Genomic DNA, 18469 nt, shown 5'->3' with positions numbered 1-18469 from the left:
TCATGGATGGAAATTGAAAAGACGTGCAGGATCCATGTGTTCCTTTCTTGCTGTGTTTACTGTCAAGAGCAGAAATGGGCTCCACTTCTGTTTGCTTTTAATTCAAAACCAGAGGCTTGAAGAAAATTATATCTAAAAGCGATTACAAACATGGGAATAAAAGAAGGGGGGTGGTTTAAAAAAAGGTGTGTAAAAGGGCTTAAAGTGGAAAGGGTCCTTGGAAAGCAGAAAGTCAGAGAGAGTGATTGTAGGAGTTCCTTCCCCTGCTCTGTGGCCTTGGATCCCTGCTACTGTGAGTGCTTTGTACGAGAGAAGTGCCTTTGATTGCCTGAGAAATGTATCCTGAGAAATGCTTTGAAATAATCGCAGAAAAGTATCTGCCCAGTTCTCCATGGTCAGACTCCTGGATGGATGTCTGGGCTCATTCATGTCACTGGGAGCTGGTTTCTTTAGTTGCTTTGAGATAGACAGTCCAGCTTCCAGAGGCATTCAGTTCTGTTATTTATTGCAGAGCAGGCAGCTGGTGCACTGGGGGACAGCTCTCCCCGTGTCAGATGTGCCAGGCAAACATGTGTTCCCTATCTTCCAGGCCTGCTTAGCCCACAGAAGAGGGAAGCTCTGCAGCGACTGAGGACCGACATAGAAGTGCTGACAGATTCCTGGCTGGAAACTGCATTAAAATCCCTTCTGCTTATCCAGTCCAGGTATGGAACCTGGAAGTGCATGCGAGGTTTTCTCAGCCCTTTCTCGCCCTCGGGTTCACGTGCAGCGCTGTGCTGGGCACTGCCCCCATCACGCTGCTGCTGTTGGGCACAGGCACCGAGAGGCCAAGTGACTGAGGGCAAGAACTCCACCCCTGTTTCTCTGTTGAAACACCTGTAGTTAGTAAGGTCCCCATGCTCACCAAATGGTTTTTCTGACAGAGAATTCTGCCAGAAGCAAATGAGCAAAAATTACGAAACCTTGTCCTAAAATGCCTCCTGAAAGCAGGACAGCAAAGCACCTGGCACCTGGGGAAGCTGATCAGACTGCCCAGAGCAGTCCTGGCACCGCTGCCTGTAGATGTGCTGTTACAAGTGTTTTTCTTCTTTTAGAAAAAACTGTGAGAACATCCTGATCACAACCACCCAACTGATGCCAGCTCTTGCCAAAGTTCTCCTGTATGGATTGGGCGAGGTGTTTCCCATTGAAAATATTTATAGTGCTACAAAAATAGGTAAGGGGTTGTGCCAAGTCTGGCACTGCAGCATCTGCTGGGGATAAGCTGGGATTTTTATATGGGGAACTGCCATTTCTGCAGCTGAGGAGCCCCATGCTGTGGTCCAGCTGGTCGAGGCTTCTGGCCTTGGGAGCTGAACTGGGTGCTACCCCTGCCTAGTAAGACAAGAAGTGTTTCCATACTGGGAGGAAGGGACCTTTTCAGGCTCTATTTCTCTCTGCCTGAGGGTCCTTACAGGAGGATTGTCTTTGGCAGGTAAAGAGAGCTGCTTCGAGAGGATCGTGTCACGGTTTGGAAAGAAGGTCACTTACGTGGTGATTGGAGATGGGCGTGATGAGGAGGTCGCAGCCAAGCAGGTGGGTCTGACTGCAGAGGTGGGGCAATGCAAAGGGAAGTTGCTGGCAGGCTTTGCCTACAAGAACTCTTGTTCCAAGGCTGAGCTCTTCAGGCCAGGGCAGCCAGGAGCAAAGTTTGTCTTTGATGCAAGAGATCTTCCTTTGTGTTAAGATGGGCAGTTTTCCGGCTCCTAGGTGTTTAAAGTTTCTCTTTTACTATTGTTTAGGATTGCATATAACACTGTCCCTGTCAGCAGAGTCTTAGCATATCATGTTGGATATAGCATGTTGAAAGGTTGGACTCCGTGATCTTGGAGGTCCCTTCCACCCTTGATGATTCTATGGTTCTGTATCCTGATCATAGCCTGTGACTATCAGGATAATGCAGTTTCTCAGGAGCACAGAGGATTCAGGGTGCAGGAACAGCAGCAGGTCAATACAGTGCCTGCCATTAGGCTGGATTATAAACAAGGAGCAGAGTTTGATTGATTTGGACAGGCCTAGACGGGTTGTTCAGTTGTGCTAATTATCAGTGAAGTGCAAAGATGACTGTCAGGACCTTGACTCTGCAGGCTTCACGTGTTCTGCCATGTGCCAGAGCTGTTGCCCATGCAGATTTCCTGGGGGCCCTGGACAGGCATTCCTGGGTGCAGCAGCAGCTCACAGCCAAGGTTTCCATCACGAGCAGCTGACAGTGCTGATGCCTGTCACACACAGATGCGCACATAAGATGGGCTCCAGATACGGATGTGCATGTGGCTGAGGTCCCTCCTGAGCATGGTGTGCTCAGAACCACCACACTGCACAGCCCTGCAGCTCTACTCAGCCTGCTTCAACCTCAGCTGAAAATCCCTGCATAAACCTGACTGTCCTCTGTTACAGCACAACATGCCGTTCTGGAGGATCACAAATCACGCCGACCTCGTGTCCCTTCACCAAGCCCTCGAGTTAGACTTCCTGTAAGAAGTTGGAGCAAAGACGTGACTGAAGCTCCTGCAAGCCCTCTCCATTACTGGGGGGGGCAGAAATCTCACATGTTTGGGGACTCACTTTTCAGCTTGATGAAGAAAACATATTTAATGCAAACTGTACAGTGGAATATGACAGCAGGTCATTCCTCGGGAGCAGAGCCCCTGCCAAGTCCAGAGGTGTCCTGTAATGAAGCCCTAGACTCAGCAGAGCTAGAGCTTGTCTGCAGAAGGGACTTACAGAGCCAGCTGAATGCCTCTGGCAGGTGTCTCCAGAGGGAGGGGCCATAAAACAGCAGATGTATTTGTAAGAGCCTTCTCCTTTCTATTCAGCTTAGTTGTAGAACCCAAGTAAACACAAAACTTTATTTTTATAGGAAAATGCTGATGGCAGAGCTTAAACCTCCCTTGTTTTGCAAAGCCGAAGAGCTATGGTTTTTTTCATAGGAAATATTAATGAAAATGTCAAAAATACCTCTATTGCTGTAAAATGTGTCCTCTCTCCTTCCCTGGGTATTCAAAACAGTTAATTTATTACAATGTCCTTATGTTATTTCCTCAGCGTGGGATTACTGGAAAATATAAAGGTAAGGGAATGCATCTGGGATATGTGGTTCATTGTAGAGGCAAGTATTGGTGTTCCGAGTTGATCCCAGTGGCTTCTAGTCAATGTGTGCACAAACCCTGTTAGCCAGCAGGAGATCACTGGATTCCAGCCTTGAGATCACTGGATTCCAGCCTTGGTCTGGACTGTAGATCCCACAGATTTTCCCTGTAAAGAAAAATGAAACCGCCTGTGAACATGAGGTACAGCAGACTGGTGCAGACTGCTCAGATGTGAACAGAGTCCTCACCTGGACTAGGAATAATCTAATTCCTATATCCTCATGAATGTTGAAGAGAAGGCTCTGGCTATGGCATAACCTTCATCTCTGCCTTCCTGACTCCGTTTATAAGTTCCTTTTAGTAGAATCAGATTCAATTTTCTTATATTCTTTGCATTAGCCTAACTACATAGTGAGAAACAAATGCCTTGTTAAGAGGGACTTAATTTTCTAAGACACTGTGACTTGGCAGCATGGAGCACTTGGGAGGGATTTTTCTGCTCCCGTCTCAGTATAGAGGCTGGAGTCACTGGCCTGCAGCTCCTCTGGCCAGGAACAGCCAGCTAGGGACTGGGGCTGGCACAGGGGCCAGCCCAGTTGGTTTTGTGCCAACTCAGGCTGTGTTTAGTGGTCTCCCCCATGTACCCCGATGGCACCAGATCAGCAGGTGCCCTGAGGACAGGTGTGTGCTGTGCCCCAGAACCTGCCGCTGCTGCTCCTGCAGAGCCAGCCCTGTGGCTGCACCCAGACCTCTCCAGATTGTGGTCACCAGCCCCGTATCACCATTGGGACACTGGGCTGAAAGTCTGTCACTGCAGGGAAGACACAGACCCATTTGCTGTGCCCATACAGGCAGGGATGTGTTTGCTACATTTCTTTCATAGCATTAATTACTGAGGATTAATTTCCATCAGTGCAGGGGGAGCTGCTGGGCCTGCTTGGCACAGGCTCTGCTGTGCCCTGGGAGCGTCTGTTCGTGGGCCAGCTCCAGTGACCATGGGGCAGAAGGTGCCTAGAGGCAGGGGTTTGGATACCTCGTGCTCAGGGACTGGACCCGGGAGGTCTATTTCACATGGTACCAGCTCCAGTTTCCCTTTGTTGTTTTTTTTTTTTTTTTTAAATAATTAAATTGGAATCAAAGGCAATTCTCTTTCTCCAGGGTGGTCACTGGAGTCAGGAGTGATCTGCTTTCCATTTCAGCTCCTTGCCAGGTGTGATCCCAGATGGATACTGGGTCTGTGTATTTCCCCAGGAGCTCTGCAGCTCAAATATGCACACAAATACATGTGGGAGTTCCTGCCCGCCAGCAGCGTAACTGCTCATCCCATGAGGAGGATCTGAGGACTCTGCTGTGGGTGTCACTGGGCAGCTCAGCAGAGATAAAGGTGCTTGGCTGCCTTGGGGGCTGCTGGCCCAGCAGAGCCTGGGGGGCAAACAGGCTGTGCTGGGAGTGCTCAGCAGTGGATTTGGAAAGGGGAGCAGGACCCAGGGAAGTTCTCTGTCTACACCAAATGGAGACCTCAGGTGTGTTTGCACCTGTTCCAAGGCACCTGGGGCAGCTCCAGCTCCCTTACTGCTGGGTCCATAGAGTCCAGTTCCTCTGGGGTCCTTGTGAAGTGCCAGAGCTGTGGTGAGGAGCCTCACTGCTCCCAGGATTGGAAATGTCACCAGAGGATCAGGACTCAGTTGTAGTCAAAGAGTCTGTGCTGATGCTGAACATCCCTCAGCAGGTTCCCAGCCTATCCAAAGGTCTCCTGCAAGCAGGTTTGGGAGCACATCTTGTACTCCAACTGGCTGAACTTTGGGATTAAAAGCTGTGCCTTAACCTCCCAACACTGGCATGGCCAAGCAGCCCCTGTGCTTTGCTCTCATCGGAAGCAGCTGACCAGAGCCATGCTAGAGAGGGGCTGGGTTTGCCCAGGCACTGGCAGCAGGTGCTGGACCTGCGGGCCTGAGCTGCCTGGTAGCTGGCTGTGCTTTGTGTTTGTTTACTTTAAATGTTTTAGGGAAATTTTAAGACGTTGGTAAAATTTTAGCTGAGTGTGGAACTCGCAGCCACTGACATTTCATACTGATATTTATATGATGTTTCCTTGAATGTATGTAAAGTACTTTTATAACAGGAGGTTGATGGTACATTTCTGTGTTTTGTTAATAAAGGGATGACCTGGCTATTTTATTTTTTCCTCTACTGGCTGAATTTAAGCCTTTTCCCATCTCTCTTGAGGCAGGAACAGCACCTCTATCCAAGCATTGATTTTCTCCTGTCTCTGTCACCAGTTCAGCTACAGTCAGGTCAGGGGTAATGGGAGAGCAAACCTGAACACCTGAAGGACAGTCAGCCTGCAGGCTTAGAGCACCTGAGCTCACCTGGGTGCTGCTGGCCTCCCCTTCAGCTTCAACACAGCCATGGAGGCTTTAAAAACCACCTGATCCACTAATATTTGTTGCCTCCAACAGCCCTTGAGGGGATGTCTATGCTGGCAGTGGTGGGAAGCAGTAGGACCCCTGGAGCCCACACCACCTCTTTTGCTGCACTACAAGGGGTGAGTCCTGGGTGCTGCTGGCTGTGGGACCTTTGCCTGTTCATGGTCTGTAATGGGAACTGTCCTGTGAACTGGAAAAAAATAATAAAGTCTTTATTTTCTATAGTCAGTGCTTCAGCCTGTTCTCTGCCCCTGTGTCAGTCCCCACCCCTGTGACAGCCCGAGCCAGGCTTGGTGCCACCAGGAGCATTCAGGGTGCCACAGGTCACAGTGCAGCCACCAGAGCCCCCATGCCCCTGGGGAGCCAGTGGGGCAGGGACCTGCTCCTGGGCTCTGCTGAGGTGCCATGGGGAGGCACATGGTGCTTCCTGCACAAACTTTCCCATTTTCTTTTGCATGCCCCTCTCCCACCTTCTGCTGTGGTGCTGCTGGCCCTGGGCAGGGCTGAGCTTTTTATAGGAGCAGCTGTGAAACAGCATTTCAGCCGCTCTTCCAGCGGCATCCTGCTGCCTTCCCAGGTATGGAGGTTCTCTCCTGGGATGGCGTGCTGGGAGGGATCTGATGGAGGTGAGGGCAAGGAGCCAAAGGTCAGTGCTGTTGGCAGCCAGGACATGCCACAGCTGCCAGCTGGGCAACAGCAAAAGGCAGGCGCTGCTCTGGGGCCTGCCTGGGTTTGGGCCCTGAGCTGGGTGGAGGCAGCCCCACCTGGGAAGTGGTGGGTGTCTGTGCCCAGGAGCCAGCACAGCACTGACCTCACTACTGACCCCACTGACCACATCAACAGCCACCTATGGCTGAGAAACTGGCTGTGGCCAACTCCAGCCTGGTGTCATGGGTTAGCATAGCTACGGAAATGATTCTCTTGCAAAGAGGTGCTTACAGCTTCCTCTGTGACCTGACAGAACCTATCAACTGGCTAGTTTGAATATTGACAACTTTCTAAGCCACTTAAAGAGCTTGACATGCCTCTGTGGTCCACATTTAAGAATGAACAAACCCCAGGAAAGCTCTCTCTTGCTTCCAGCCTTGGGACAGGTAACTGGGGGGGGGGGGCCGTGCGGCCCTCTTCCATCTGCAGCCCTCCCCTCACAGCCCTGCTCCCTGCAGGCAGCCCCAGTGCGGGTGAAGATTCAGCTGAAGGTGCCCACTGCCTGGCAAAGATCATGTGACCAACAGCAATAAGCGAACTCCAGCTGCAAGGCTAGGGTGAGATTAACCCTTGAGTGCTGTAAATTTCCTCCAGAACAGATGAAGCCTGCAGGCATTAATCCTCTTCCAAGTCTGAGGAAGAGGGAAGGTGAAGAAAACATCATAGAGACACCAAAGTCAGTGAAGAAGGAAGAGCTGAAACCCTGAGGGAGGAGAAAGAGGAGATGCTTAGAAGCTGAAATTCTGTTGTAAAGCTATGGTGGTGATGGACTATGATGTATCAGAGTACCCGTTGTAATTTCATGAAAGCATGGGGGTTGGACTGTTCAGACTGTAATTGTGAGCAGAAGTACTTGTGCTGAAATGAGCAAATGACAGTAGCTGTAATTTGATGAGGACCCTTTTGCTCCCAGGGAAGGAGGAGGGCCTCTATTCCTAGAGATGAAGATACTCCCAGAGATGGATGAAGAGAACCTTTGTTTCTGAACGGCTCAACCTTACAATGGTACCCCAGTAGCTCAAGATTGGACCCTTGAAAGCAGTTGTGAGGAAAGCTGCAAGTCAGGGGAGGGGACTCTCACATGATGCGAGCAGAGAACCAACCCGGGCAGCTGTCTCGCTGTGATACTGAAGCCATGAGAGAATTTCTTGTGGAGATGTCTCCATAGCATGAGCAAGAGAGGCTCCTCTCCCTAAGTGAACTGAAAAAGATTATTATAGAAGTGGTAAACTGACTGAAAATCTCAAGGGTTGTCTTTTTATATTGTCAGTGGGAGAAGGGAGAAAGGTGGGGGAAGAAGTGTTCTGAAGGTGTGGTCTGATTTTTTTCCCCTTCCTTTTAGGTCTGTTAATAAACTTCTTTATATTCTTTTAAGTTTTGTGCCTGCTTTGCTTTCTCCTAATTCTTATCTCACAGAAGGTAAATAAGTAAGTAATGAGTATTTTGGACCAAACCACTACACCTGGTCACAGCCTTGGGAGCGCTGCCCAGGCTGTGGTGGTGGGAATGGCAGCCAAGGGAGCATGAGGTGTCCGTAATAAGCCAGAAGCTCTGAGCCACCCTACAGCCACTTTCCCAGCACAGGCCTCCTTCCCCATCCCTTCCTGAACACACAATAACAGGTGAGCTTTGACCTTGAGACCAAAACTAACACAAGAAGGAAAATCCTGGCTGGAAACAGACAGGTCAGATAGCCACAACCATAGAGGAAACAAGTTCTCCCTGCCCTGCCACCCAGATCCATGCACAGCAATGGCAGCAGCAGGCCCAGGAGAGGCACAGAGAAAATAAACCAGTGCTCTTGTTTTCATTTTTCTTTTTTGAAAAAGCTAGTAATAAATAACAAGAAAAGCTGACACAGCAGTGCAGCCATATGCCACAATGTGCTGGACTCACCACAAACACTGTGGCTTTCCTTGAGGGTACAGCCGTGGCAGCCATGCTGAGTGCCATGGGACTCATCAGGTGTTTCCACATCACCCCTCGTTTCTGCCAAGTCCCTGTGGCTGTCAAAAACAACAGCCTGGGATGTACAACCAGGGGCACAACCAACAAGTCTACCTCCCCCTCATGTCCCTTTAGAGGGCCTGCCCTCAGACAGCAGACTCCACAGCAGCAGCCCCATTCACGAAGTGCTGCTGTGCTGGCTGGGACAAGGGGAACTGGGTCTGGGCGAGCCACTGCATCCGCCTGTTCACAAGGTCTGGTTCCAAGAACGAGCGAAACTCCAGCCCACCACTCCCTCCACTGGCATCCACCTCGTCGTAGCTACCTTCCTGCTGCACCTGCATGTTGGGGTGCAGCCACTTGTAGTAGGTGACCCTCAGCCCCAGCCCCAGCAGGTAGCAGGGCAGGGCAGCAGAGACCACTGGGAGGAGGTATGAGTACTCCTCAGAGGGAGCCCAGCCCCAGAGCCAGGCAAGGGTCAGCAGCGTGCTGTCCACCAGGATGAAGCTGTGGTAGATGATGCTGCGGTACAGTGTCCTCCCCTGTGCCACATTGAACCAGCTGAAGTAGAGGATCACAGCCACCATGGCCCGGTAAAGCTGCTCGGGGCCGGATGATTCCATGAAGTCCGTGCCCTGAAGGCTGACCCAGAGGAACATGGCCAGCCACACAAGTGGGAAATGGAGAGCCACACCATAGGGCCAGAGCAGGGCGAAGAGGGCAACCACCAGGATGCGGGGGCAGATGAGGAAGAGGTTCCATAGGAAGTAGATGATAGAAGAGCCCAGGCTCAGCTCATACTTGTCCTGTAGGAAGGAGCGCAGGGACTGGTGGTAGTCCAGCAGAGACCAGGACACACACAGGAATGCGGTGCCGATTCCCAGGCCTGCAAATACAGAGGTGAAGATGCTGAGGGGGGAGGGTGGCCCAGCCCGGCTCAAACCTCTCTCTGCCCAGTACTGCTAAAATGAGCTTCCCCCCAGCTCAAAAAGCAGCTGCTTTTTGAGGGGCTCAGAGCATCAGCACCCATATTTCTCTCCTTGCCTTCTGCCCTCCCCGAGGACAAGGAGGCTGGTGCCTGGCCTTGCTCAGATGGGGAAGAAGTGCTGGGAGAGAGCCCATCTCCCAGGCGTGGAAGCCCCCAGCCCACAGAGGCAGGTGAATGCTGGCTCTCACGTTGTTGGGCTCCCCATTTCCCTGCAGTGACACCTACTCCCCACCCCAGGAAGGGCACCACAGCACCTGCTCAGCAGCCTATGCTCCACCCATTCCAACATCAGCACCTCTCCACTCTGCAGAGGGCGCCTGATTTCTCACCTGACCCTCAGCCTCTCCTGGGGCACATAAGAGAATGACCACAGTGGTCCCCCAGCTTCAACCTTCCCACCCCAAGCCCAGCATGGTCCACTGTGGCATGTGAGTGCAGGACAGGGGTCCACTCTATAGTGTGACATGTCAAAGGAAGGAGTGACATAGGAGCAGAATGACACTACAAGTGTCTTGCTGGGTCTTCCAGTCCCTGGACAGCCTCTCCAGTCTGCCTCATCCAAGCCCACTCTGACTCCAAGCCTGCACCTCCGCAGCCCCCTCCCTTGGCCCCAGACCCCTCACCTTGGGAGAGCTCAGCCTTGTTTGTCCGCAGAATAATGTAGAGGAGCAGGGTGAGCTGTGGGGTGTTCTCCAGGAAGGTCTCGAAGAGACGCAGCATGCTGATGTCGTGGGAGAGGAACGCCATGTGTCTCTGCTCATCCTCCTCCTCTGCCTTTGCCCAGCACACCTTCCAGCCCACTTTCAGAGCATGGAGGCACCTGTGTGGGGACCCAGCTGGTGGTGAGGGCCCACGCAAGGCACCACACACCTTAGTCCTCACGCTGCCCTGACAGGGTCAACGAACTCCTGACAGGACAACAAACCCCACTGATTTATGTCCAAAGCCCTCCTTCTCCCAGCCATGGGTGAAGTGCAGGTGTAAAACAGCATCGACCTCAGGGGACTGCCTGGATTATTCCCTTCCCCCGGCTAGGCCTCGCTGCTCCCTTGAACTGCCGGGAGCGCCAAGGCCGTGACGAGGCTTCGGGGCGCTGTTCCGTTTGTCCCGAGGGCAGCGGCAACAGCACCGGGAGACAAAGCAGAGCCGGAGGGAAACTTCAGTTGCAGGGACAAAGGTGGCTCCCACCGACACATTTCATCCGGCTCCAGCGCGGGACTGGGCCGAACCGCTCTGCCCGGGAACCTCCTGGCCCTCCCGACATCCAAGGCACCGCCCACCCCCGTCCCCGGCTGCCAGGAGGGGCCGAGAGGCAGCTGCAGAGGGTCGGGCACCCGCGGGGAGGCTGAGGCGCAGCGGGTGATGCCCGGGGACGCGCGGGGAACTCGGTGCGGAGCTGCCGTACCTAAAGAAAAAGCCGAGCTGTAGGAGGTGGAGGGCGGCGAGCAGCGCCACGGGCACGGCGGGGCGCAGCGCGGGCGGGTCGGAGCGCAGCCAGAGCCAGCTGCAGGCCTGGGCGGCGGCCGAGGCGGCGGCGAGCAGCGACAGCGACAGCGCAGCCCAGCCGGGCTGCCCGCGCCGCGCGTACTCCGCCGCCACCCACCCGTCCATGCACAGGTCCAGCGCCGCCGCCGCCGTCCCCGCCGCCGCCAGCGCCAACTGCAGCGGCCCGAACCGCGGCGGGGCAGCTCGCGGAGACATCGGGGCCCCACGGCCCGGTCCGGAACCGGCGGCTGCGGCGGCACCGGCACGGGCCGGACCCACCGCCTGACAGGGCCCGCCCCGGGCAGGCCCCGCCCCGGGCTGTGTGTCCCGCCTCGGACCGGCGGCCCCGGCTCCCCTCCCGCCGGCGCCTGGGGCTTGGCCCGGCCCTTTCCCCTGGCCCCCGGCAGTGTCTCGGGCGGGGGCAGAGCAGCATCCGCGCCTGCCCGCTCCTCCCGGCCGCAGCCCCGCGGGGCCCCGCGCCCCACACGTCTCCCGCAGCGGTTTTGCTACACCGTGGCAGAGCCACCCCAAGAGCTGCAGACCCGGACTCGCGTGTCCCTCCATAGCCTCTGCCCATGCTCCCCTGGCGGCTGCCACCGTGACATGCAGTCCTGACCCGCCGACTGCCAGGCACGGCCAGGGCACGAGGGGCTGTGCGAGGTCTCACCGCAGGAGGAAGCGGGGTTGAGGTGCCCGGGTGCTCGGAACGGGGAAGGGCTGCTCGCACACGGCCCTTCTCTGCCTCTGGCTGCTCCCCCCAGCCCACCCTGTTCCATAGCACCTTAGCTCTGGGCTCGCCACAGAGGGTTAGAGCAGGCTGGGACACGGGGGCTGTGCTACAGGGGCAGCCAGGGTAGGACAGGCTGGAGCATCGGTCCAGCCAGCACAGCACCACGCAGAGCTGGGGGGTCCCCTGCCTTCAACCACCCTCAGCACCGCCGGCACAGGACTGTGTTATCCAATTGCACAACTACTCTCCTTATTGCAAGCAATTCCACTCATTTTCACCTCCAAAAATCCTCAGCAATTCTCTTCCTAACCTGCACACCTCCTACAGAAACGATATTACAGTACTTTTGGCTTCTAGATACGCTGAACTCCATAGCCCAATGTTCACCTGTTACACACCTACTGCATGATTTATCCACAGAGGTGCACCACGGGCTACAGCTGGGCCACTGAACCCAAGCGGGATACTGGGATTTGCCCCAGCAGTAACGCCTGGCAGAGCAGAACAAAGCAGAGCAGAGGCCCTGGGTCCCCCAGCCAGCCCCATGGATGTGCCCACAAGGAGCTTCTTTTGCAAACCTAGGTCACTTTTCGAGTCCCAGGCAACAGAAACCCTGCCCTACCCTTGCAGTTCCTGAACACCCAGAGTTCACCAGACTGTGAGCTCTCTGACTCGAGTCCTATGTGTGCATGCTGCTATTCTAGCAGGCCCCATGTCCCTGGGCATTTAGCAAGCTGCAGTTGAAGGACAGTTCAGCACAGCACAGCAGCTCCCACCCAGCAGTTCAGCGTCTCAGCAGTTCAGCTTGTAAGATCTGGGTCCTGCTTTTCAGCAACGCCTTCACCACGAAAGCCGCAGTACCTTCTGTGGGAACACCTACATTACACACGTGAAATGTTCTTTAATATTTATGACTCTTGAACTGCTCCCATTACAAATTCAAAACAATCACCAGCCACATCTGTTTCCTATGACAGGAAGCTCACCATTGACTGCAGGGACAGTGCATGTTAGAGTGAAAGCTCCTCTGGACTCAGGCCCAGAGGGAAGCCAAAGCACAGGGGTTGAATTAAAACCTTTGGATAAGCTGAGATACATGAAGTCACACCAAAGTGAAATAGAAATACAGATTTTTTTTAACCTTTAGTAGAAATATATGCTAACTGCCTTAAACATTAAAAAGCTGTAGCAGAGACCTTAAACACAGTTCTTGCTGCAGCAGTGTTACCTTTTCACAGAATTTCTTTACTTTAGACAAAATATAGATAGAATTATACTGTTCACATTTTTTAGATAGTGTTCACACAAACAATAAGAGCCGATAGAAACTGTACACGCAAATCTGTGTAATACCTATGTAGCACTTGTGTAAGGCTTACGACTGTTAGAATTAGACCAGGATAGGTTAAGAAAAACTGGAATCGTGTGTTAATCTTATTGGTCAGTTAACAAATATAATCCACACTTCTGCAAGAAAAAATATAGAGCATATAGAAGAAGAAGCAGCTGGTTTTGCCTGTTTGCTGTTGCTGCTTGTAATCATGTATCATATATCATGTAACCCCCTTTGAACTCTGCCTTCAAGAAAGCTGTGAGACTAGGAAATAAAGAACTTAGCAGAACAGCAGCCTCCTCTGCTCTCTTACCCTGGTCCGAGAAGGGTACCCTGTCAAAAGCTCAACAAGTACACCCTGCAGCAGCCACCCCGCAGCCTCCTGAACAAGGCAGGGGGTGCAGAGAAATAGGAAACACAAATCCCTTTTCTCCATCTCAGTCCACCACCAGTATCAACCTGTATCCCAACTGTTTTTCTGTTAGGCTTTAAAAATGGTTTAAAGAATAAAACCTTGTTTCACACAGTGTAATTCATTTGAGCTTCAGCTGAAAGCACAGCACGCATGTCTTTCGGCACAGCATACCATGTTCCGAGTTGGAAGAGACACACAGGGATCCTCAAGTCCAACTCCTGGCCCTGCACAGGACACCCCAACAATCCCATCCTGTGCCTGAGTGTGTTGTCCAATTCTTGTGCTCTGGCAGCCTTGGGGCCATGACCCCTTCCCTGGGGAGTCTGTTTTGGCAGCAGAAATGGTTCTGGCCCTATTTGGAACACTGAGACAACATGTTTTCTTCAGTAGTAAAATTATTTAATTTCTTACTGGCCAGACATTCACTTCAGTTTGAACCTTCAAAGCAAAAAGCTAAGGAAAAAATAAGGAAAGTTAAACTGAAAGTATGAGCTGTGCTTTTACCCCCAGGTTTTGTCAAGCAGATGTTTTCTTCTTCAAGGCAGAAAAGCCTCTAGAGTCACACATGATGCAAGGCGCCCCAAGTTAACATTTTATTGGAAATGTTCAAAAGCTCTAGTATCAAGATCAGCTCTAGTACAAATATAGATTTAAATGCGCAAACTAAACAATAAGAACATCTTTTCATGATTGCTGTACACTAGTGGAAGATTACTCTTGGCTACCCACTTTGTGAAGGAAATGGAATGGAAGCTGAGTTAGGAGAAACAGCTCTAGAAATAAAGGACAAATCATAAAGAAGCTCTTCTTTCTAACAGGCACCCTCTAAGGAGCCAAAACAAAGTGAAGGCTCTGAAGCTTTGAGGAGTTCAGTTTTCCTGTGTCTCTTCATGCTTTCAGTCACATGGTCACAGCATAGAATCAGGTCCAATTACCAGAATCACACACTTTCTGCTCATCCTTGAATTCCAAGGAGTTGGCATTCACAGAGTAACCAGGAATTTCCACAAAGAGCAAAGGTCACCCTCCACGTCACAGAGCTCAGCAAGGTATCTTGAAACATGGACAAACATTTGCTTGGAACTAAAATCAGATGTAAAGAACTTTACTCGGCATCCGTTGACTTATAGTGATCATCATCCACTGTAGAGTAGATGTGTCCCTCGCTGCTGAGGAATTCCACGGCTTGCCTTGAAGAAAAACCACACAGTTGGTAACGAGCTAGCAATTAGTTAGCAAAGGGAGATAAGTCACCACCTTTCTGCCAGGTAATTCCCATTTACAGACCCTATCCCCACAGGTCCCTCCTGGCAGCTGCCAAGGGAAGCTCTTGGTGTCTCTGTCCCGTGGGCAGTGTAAGTGACACAGGAAGTTTCTCCAAAGCTATGGCAATGTGCTCCCCCTGCCGCTCAGACTCTGCCTGAGTCACCACTCTGCACTGCCCAGGTAGCATCCACTACTCTGTTCCTCAGGGGACAGAACATACAAAGGTCATGGAAGCTAATGACTATTTTTGTAAGTCTCAAGAAGAAGTTATGAGAGACAGTGAAGTAGAATAGAACAGACTATTCCTAAATTTTTTATCAGTGTGCAGAGAGCAAGGTAGTCCTTGAACAGGAAAAATATTACTGAGGCACTGCAGTACATTGCCACTGAACTGATGAACAGCTTGTTTTGAAAACAGGGAACAAAGCAACTGGCAACAGCTCATTCAGGGCAGTGAAACTTTCAAAAGCTCTGGCTCCTGTACTGCTGGGACCACCTGAATTACCCACTCTGATTCACAGGTCAGTGTCTGGGCTTGTCCATTGTCCTCTCTGCCTCTGGAAGGACTGCCTGGATTTCCATAGCATCCTTCATTTCTACACACTTACTTGATTGTTGACATACTCATACTGTGGAGCTGAAGTTTCAAGTCCTGTAGACTCATCCCCTCTGGGACATGGCAGCTTTTGATCAAGTTCAGTACCTGGAGGAACAAGAACCACCACACTAAATCACATTGGAAGAGCCTCCGCTGCCACTGCTGTGCTTCCAGAAAAGCTGCTGGCACCCACCTGGCTCTGGTGTGCCGTGAGCCCGTTCACTGGCAGGCTGCCACCTCCTCCGTAGCCCCCCATGTCACTTATCCCAGTGGAGGAAAATGACTGTGGCACTCTTGATACTGACTGGAATTATGAGAATAAAAGTGTTGTGGTTACCCAGGCTGACCAAGCCCACAGTGTTAAACACTCTTTGTTACTTTTAAGCCAGTAAGTAAAAACATCTTCTTACGGAAGTGGATTGCAACACAATCTCTCTCCAAGGAAGTCAAGACTCCTGTTAAACATTCAGTGTTGCCCAGCTTTAAGCTTTCCAGCCCCACAGTTAGGCAATTTTCCCAGCGAAAGGTCTCTCTTTGGGAGATCACCAGTCAGGAAGGGCCATGATGGAATCAGGATCTTTGTACGTACCATAAGATTTTTTCTGAGGATCATATGTGCATTGACAATTTCTAGTATGTGTGTGGTGAACTCATTCATATTTTCCAGAGGCATGATCTTAAATGCTACCAAGCTCTTCTTATTCTTTCAGTGGGACAAAACCAAACAGAAAACAAAGAAAACAATTTACAACACAGCAACACAAAGATGCCTAACAGCCAACCCAGCCATTCCCTCCAGGAGTAGGATAGCAGTGGGGAGAGAGCTTCTCTGCATGCAGCTAGTCCAAAACGTTCTGACCTACATCTTGTGCTGGTTTTGTCTGGGGTACAGTAGCATGGGCTAGTTTTGGACTTGTGCTGGAGTGTTGATATCACAGGGATGTTTTAGTCATTGCTCATCAACCCTTGCACAGAGCCATGGGCTTTCCTGCTTCTCACACAGCTCCACCAGTATTAGGCTGGGAGGGGACAAGGAGCTGTGAGGGGAAACAGCTGGGACCCCCACTGCCCCAAGGGAGAACCCAGACCAGCCAGTGGTCATGCTCAGTCATAAAACTGGTGAAAGGGCGAGGAAGAGGCACACCTGCCTGTCCATAGGAAGAGTGGAATGAATTCCTTGTTTTGCTTTACTTATTAAACTGCCTTCATCTGAACTCATACGTTTTCTCACTTTGACCCTTCTGATTCCCCCCCATCCCACTGGGAGTGAGCAAGGAGGAGGGGAGGGATGTGATTTTGAAAGACAATGGAGACAGAGTCACTCCTCTTTCTAACCAGCTGGGAATTACCTGCACCTTGCTTTAATGCATGAACCATTATTTGAATATTTAAACCACGTGTCCTACATGAAGTGCTACAAGAAGTCTCCCCATGAACCAGAACTAGGTCTAAGCTTGCTAGTACCAACACCCCAGAACCTGGTGGCCAGAACTCTGCTCTGCTGAAAACATGCTGATGACAAGGGGAATTTTGAAAGGATTCTCATTTTAAATAGTCCGCATTCAGGACTACTAGCATTCAGGAACAATTAGTGTTATTAAATACAACCCTGGCAGAGACATTGAAGGATTTGTCCAGTGACCACGATTAAGTGGATATTCTAAAGTAGCCCCCTAGCACTAAGCCAGATCACCAATCCTCCACACCCCTGCTCCAGCCTCATGGCCAGGACTCACACACAGATAACATGACCTTACCTGGAATGACCGAAGGTGACCAGCTACTTTGACATAGGTTCCTGGAGGGACCACAACATTCTCACCTCCTGCCTCCTAACAGAGAGGGGAAAAAAGAGAGGTTTGCTGATTCATGTTTCCATTTCTCAGCACAATAAACAACTTAGCAAAGCAGGCTCATCTCAAGCAAGCACAAACAATGTGCATTCCTATGTCCAGTAAGAGCAGTTAGAGAAACATAGCTGTAAACAAAAAATAAAGAACAACACCAGTATACATTTCAGAGCAGTGTCAGTTGTCTGCTCTGCTGTCTCTGTCCACTTATGAGAGATTCTCACAGTGCAACAAGAGGAAAGGAACCTCTAATAGTAAAAATTAGGTGTTGAATTCATAATCTGCCTGGGGGGATGGGGTGGGCCAGAGCCGGTTTTGAACTCAAGCTAAACTCGCAGTAAGGCAACTGAACATCTGCCTGATGACCCCCCAAAACTGTTCAGCTGAACTCAGCTATACTAAACAGGCAGACAGTCATATACACCAGTGACCTCTGCTACAGCAGCATCTCCCTTGGATTTCAGGGACATTACCCTAAAACACGTTTCAGAAAAGCCACATCTTTTGGATTAAAAAAGCTCTGTGAGAAGTAGGGAGTTGGTGTTGATCAGTGATCCTTATGGGTTTCTTCCAGTTGAGACACTGTATAGTTCTGTAACTTTTCTCTACCCACTGCTCTCAAAAGCTGCTAAAGCCTGTTCATAGGAAATCCAATGCTTACATCGGTATCAACCCACTGCCTGACGTCCATCGGGGCTGCCGTCATGTCGTCCACTTTGTAGAGAATGTTGGTGGGCGCCTTCTCCGCGTGCCGGACGATGCCCACAACGGTGACCTGCGGCGCAGGAGGAAGGGTTGCCTGGGACGACCGCGGGCCAGGGGTCCGCCCCGGCCGCGACCGCCCCGGCGCCCACCTGCGAGATCTCCACATCGCAGATCCGGAAGGTCTCGTCGACCTGCTCCGCCGCCAGCAGCTGCGACACGGTGCAGGGCACGATGTTCTGGGAGCGGCTCCGCTGCAAGGGGCGGAGGGGCCGTCAGAGCCGACCCCGGCGCCGCGGCCCCTCTCGTGGCCCCGCCCAGCCTACCTGCTTCTTCTCCGCCTGCGCGCCGGCGGGCGACCCGAACCCGCCCGGGGACTGCGTGTAGCCGCCCGGGGCTCCCACGCCGCTCACGGTGCCGTACCCGCCATCGAAGTTCCCTAAGCGGGGGGAGAGAGGGACCGTGAGGCGGTGGCGGGGACGCGGGCCCCTTCTTCACCGCTGCCGCCATCAGGGTGAGCGGCGGCGGCCTCGGGCCCCGCGTTCCCCGCGCCCCGCTGAGTGCGGCCCGCCCGGCCCCGCGCGCACCGTGTCCGCCCCACATGGCGCCGGCCCGGAACCTGCCGCCACCCGCCCGCGCGCCGACCCTCGCGCGCCGCCGCCTCCCGCCCAACCCGGGAGCGCCGCTCTGCCCGCCGGCAGCCAATCGTGTCCCTCCGTCTTCTGGCTCCTTCCAATAGGAGGAGGCCGCGGGGAAGCCGCCGCCGCCATTTTGAGAGTGGGCGCTGCCCAGCCTCGCACGGGTGGGGGCGGGGCCGAAGGGCGGGGCCGGGCGCGGGGGGGGCGGGCGCAGTCAGGGCAGCGCAGTCAGGGCAGCGCAGTCAGGGCAGCGCA

The 18469-nt window shown here is 52.5% G+C and overlaps 3 protein-coding genes across 13 annotated transcripts in view; 1 reads left to right on the top strand and 2 right to left on the bottom strand.

Annotated features, from left to right (window-relative positions):
• Nucleotides 1-5778, top strand: part of EYA3 (EYA transcriptional coactivator and phosphatase 3) — a 67099-nt gene extending 61321 nt beyond the window's left edge. For all 7 annotated transcript variants that reach the window (XM_042022511.1, XM_042022505.1, XM_042022506.1 and 4 more), the window contains 4 exons: nucleotides 590-704; nucleotides 1095-1216; nucleotides 1475-1575; nucleotides 2437-5778. In XM_042022511.1, coding sequence (XP_041878445.1) covers nucleotides 590-704; nucleotides 1095-1216; nucleotides 1475-1575; nucleotides 2437-2517 — 419 coding nt within the window. In that variant the 3' untranslated portion in view covers nucleotides 2518-5778. The remainder of the gene's footprint in view (nucleotides 1-589; nucleotides 705-1094; nucleotides 1217-1474; nucleotides 1576-2436) is intronic.
• On the bottom strand, nucleotides 2869-10952 carry XKR8 (XK related 8). Of its 3 annotated transcripts, none has more exons than XM_042022513.1 (4): nucleotides 10603-10952; nucleotides 9821-10017; nucleotides 8535-9095; nucleotides 2869-3294 (listed from the first exon to the last, which is right to left on the bottom strand). In XM_042022513.1, the coding sequence occupies exons 1-4, from the start codon at nucleotides 10896-10898 to the stop codon at nucleotides 3185-3187; spliced, it is 1164 nt and encodes a 387-aa protein (XP_041878447.1). In that variant the 5' UTR covers nucleotides 10899-10952; the 3' UTR covers nucleotides 2869-3184. The 3 variants fall into 3 exon arrangements, 2 of the variants coding, with proteins under 2 accessions (XP_041878447.1, XP_041878446.1); XR_006015112.1 differs by having other exon boundaries at nucleotides 3269-3294; nucleotides 8159-9095; XM_042022512.1 differs by lacking the exon at nucleotides 2869-3294 and having other exon boundaries at nucleotides 8064-9095.
• Nucleotides 10953-13740: 2788 nt separating this feature from the next.
• On the bottom strand, nucleotides 13741-18252 carry RPA2 (replication protein A2). Of its 3 annotated transcripts, none has more exons than XM_042022502.1 (9): nucleotides 18164-18252; nucleotides 17903-18015; nucleotides 17729-17830; nucleotides 17536-17649; nucleotides 16782-16856; nucleotides 15614-15727; nucleotides 15218-15328; nucleotides 15035-15129; nucleotides 13741-14350 (listed from the first exon to the last, which is right to left on the bottom strand). In XM_042022502.1, exons 1-9 carry the CDS (start codon nucleotides 18177-18179, stop codon nucleotides 14266-14268), a joined length of 825 nt encoding a protein of 274 aa, XP_041878436.1. In that variant the 5' UTR covers nucleotides 18180-18252; the 3' UTR covers nucleotides 13741-14265. The 3 variants fall into 3 exon arrangements, with proteins under 3 accessions (XP_041878436.1, XP_041878437.1, XP_041878438.1); XM_042022503.1 differs by having other exon boundaries at nucleotides 17729-17788; nucleotides 18164-18250; XM_042022504.1 differs by lacking the exon at nucleotides 15614-15727.
• Between the last annotated feature and the right edge of the window lie 217 nt (nucleotides 18253-18469).

Source organism: Corvus kubaryi, unplaced genomic scaffold, assembly GCF_017639235.1.
Source record: "Corvus kubaryi isolate FWS band 111438036 unplaced genomic scaffold, C.kubaryi_AGA036_p1.0 37209, whole genome shotgun sequence".
In the NCBI taxonomy this organism is placed as follows: Eukaryota; Metazoa; Chordata; class Aves; order Passeriformes; family Corvidae; genus Corvus; species Corvus kubaryi.
This window is presented reverse-complemented; position numbering and strand designations above follow the sequence as displayed.

Excerpts from the sequence above, each read along its gene's own strand:
- RPA2 (XM_042022502.1), bottom strand. Across the intron at positions 16,857-17,535 it reads GGCAGTGGGTTGATACCGAT|GAGGCAGGAGGTGAGAATGT; the intron begins GTAAGCATTGGA and ends CCTCTCTGTTAG. Across the intron at positions 15,728-16,781 it reads GTCACCTTCGGTCATTCCAG|AATAAGAAGAGCTTGGTAGC; the intron begins GTAAGGTCATGT and ends TCCCACTGAAAG.
- XKR8 (XM_042022512.1), bottom strand. The coding sequence starts at position 10,898 with ATGTCTCCGCGAGCTGCCCCGCCGCGGTTCGGGCCGCTGCAGTTGGCG. Across the intron at positions 10,018-10,602 it reads CAGCTCGGCTTTTTCTTTAG|GTGCCTCCATGCTCTGAAAG; the intron begins GTACGGCAGCTC and ends GTCCCCACACAG. Across the intron at positions 9,096-9,820 it reads CAAGGCTGAGCTCTCCCAAG|GCCTGGGAATCGGCACCGCA; the intron begins GTGAGGGGTCTG and ends CTGTATTTGCAG.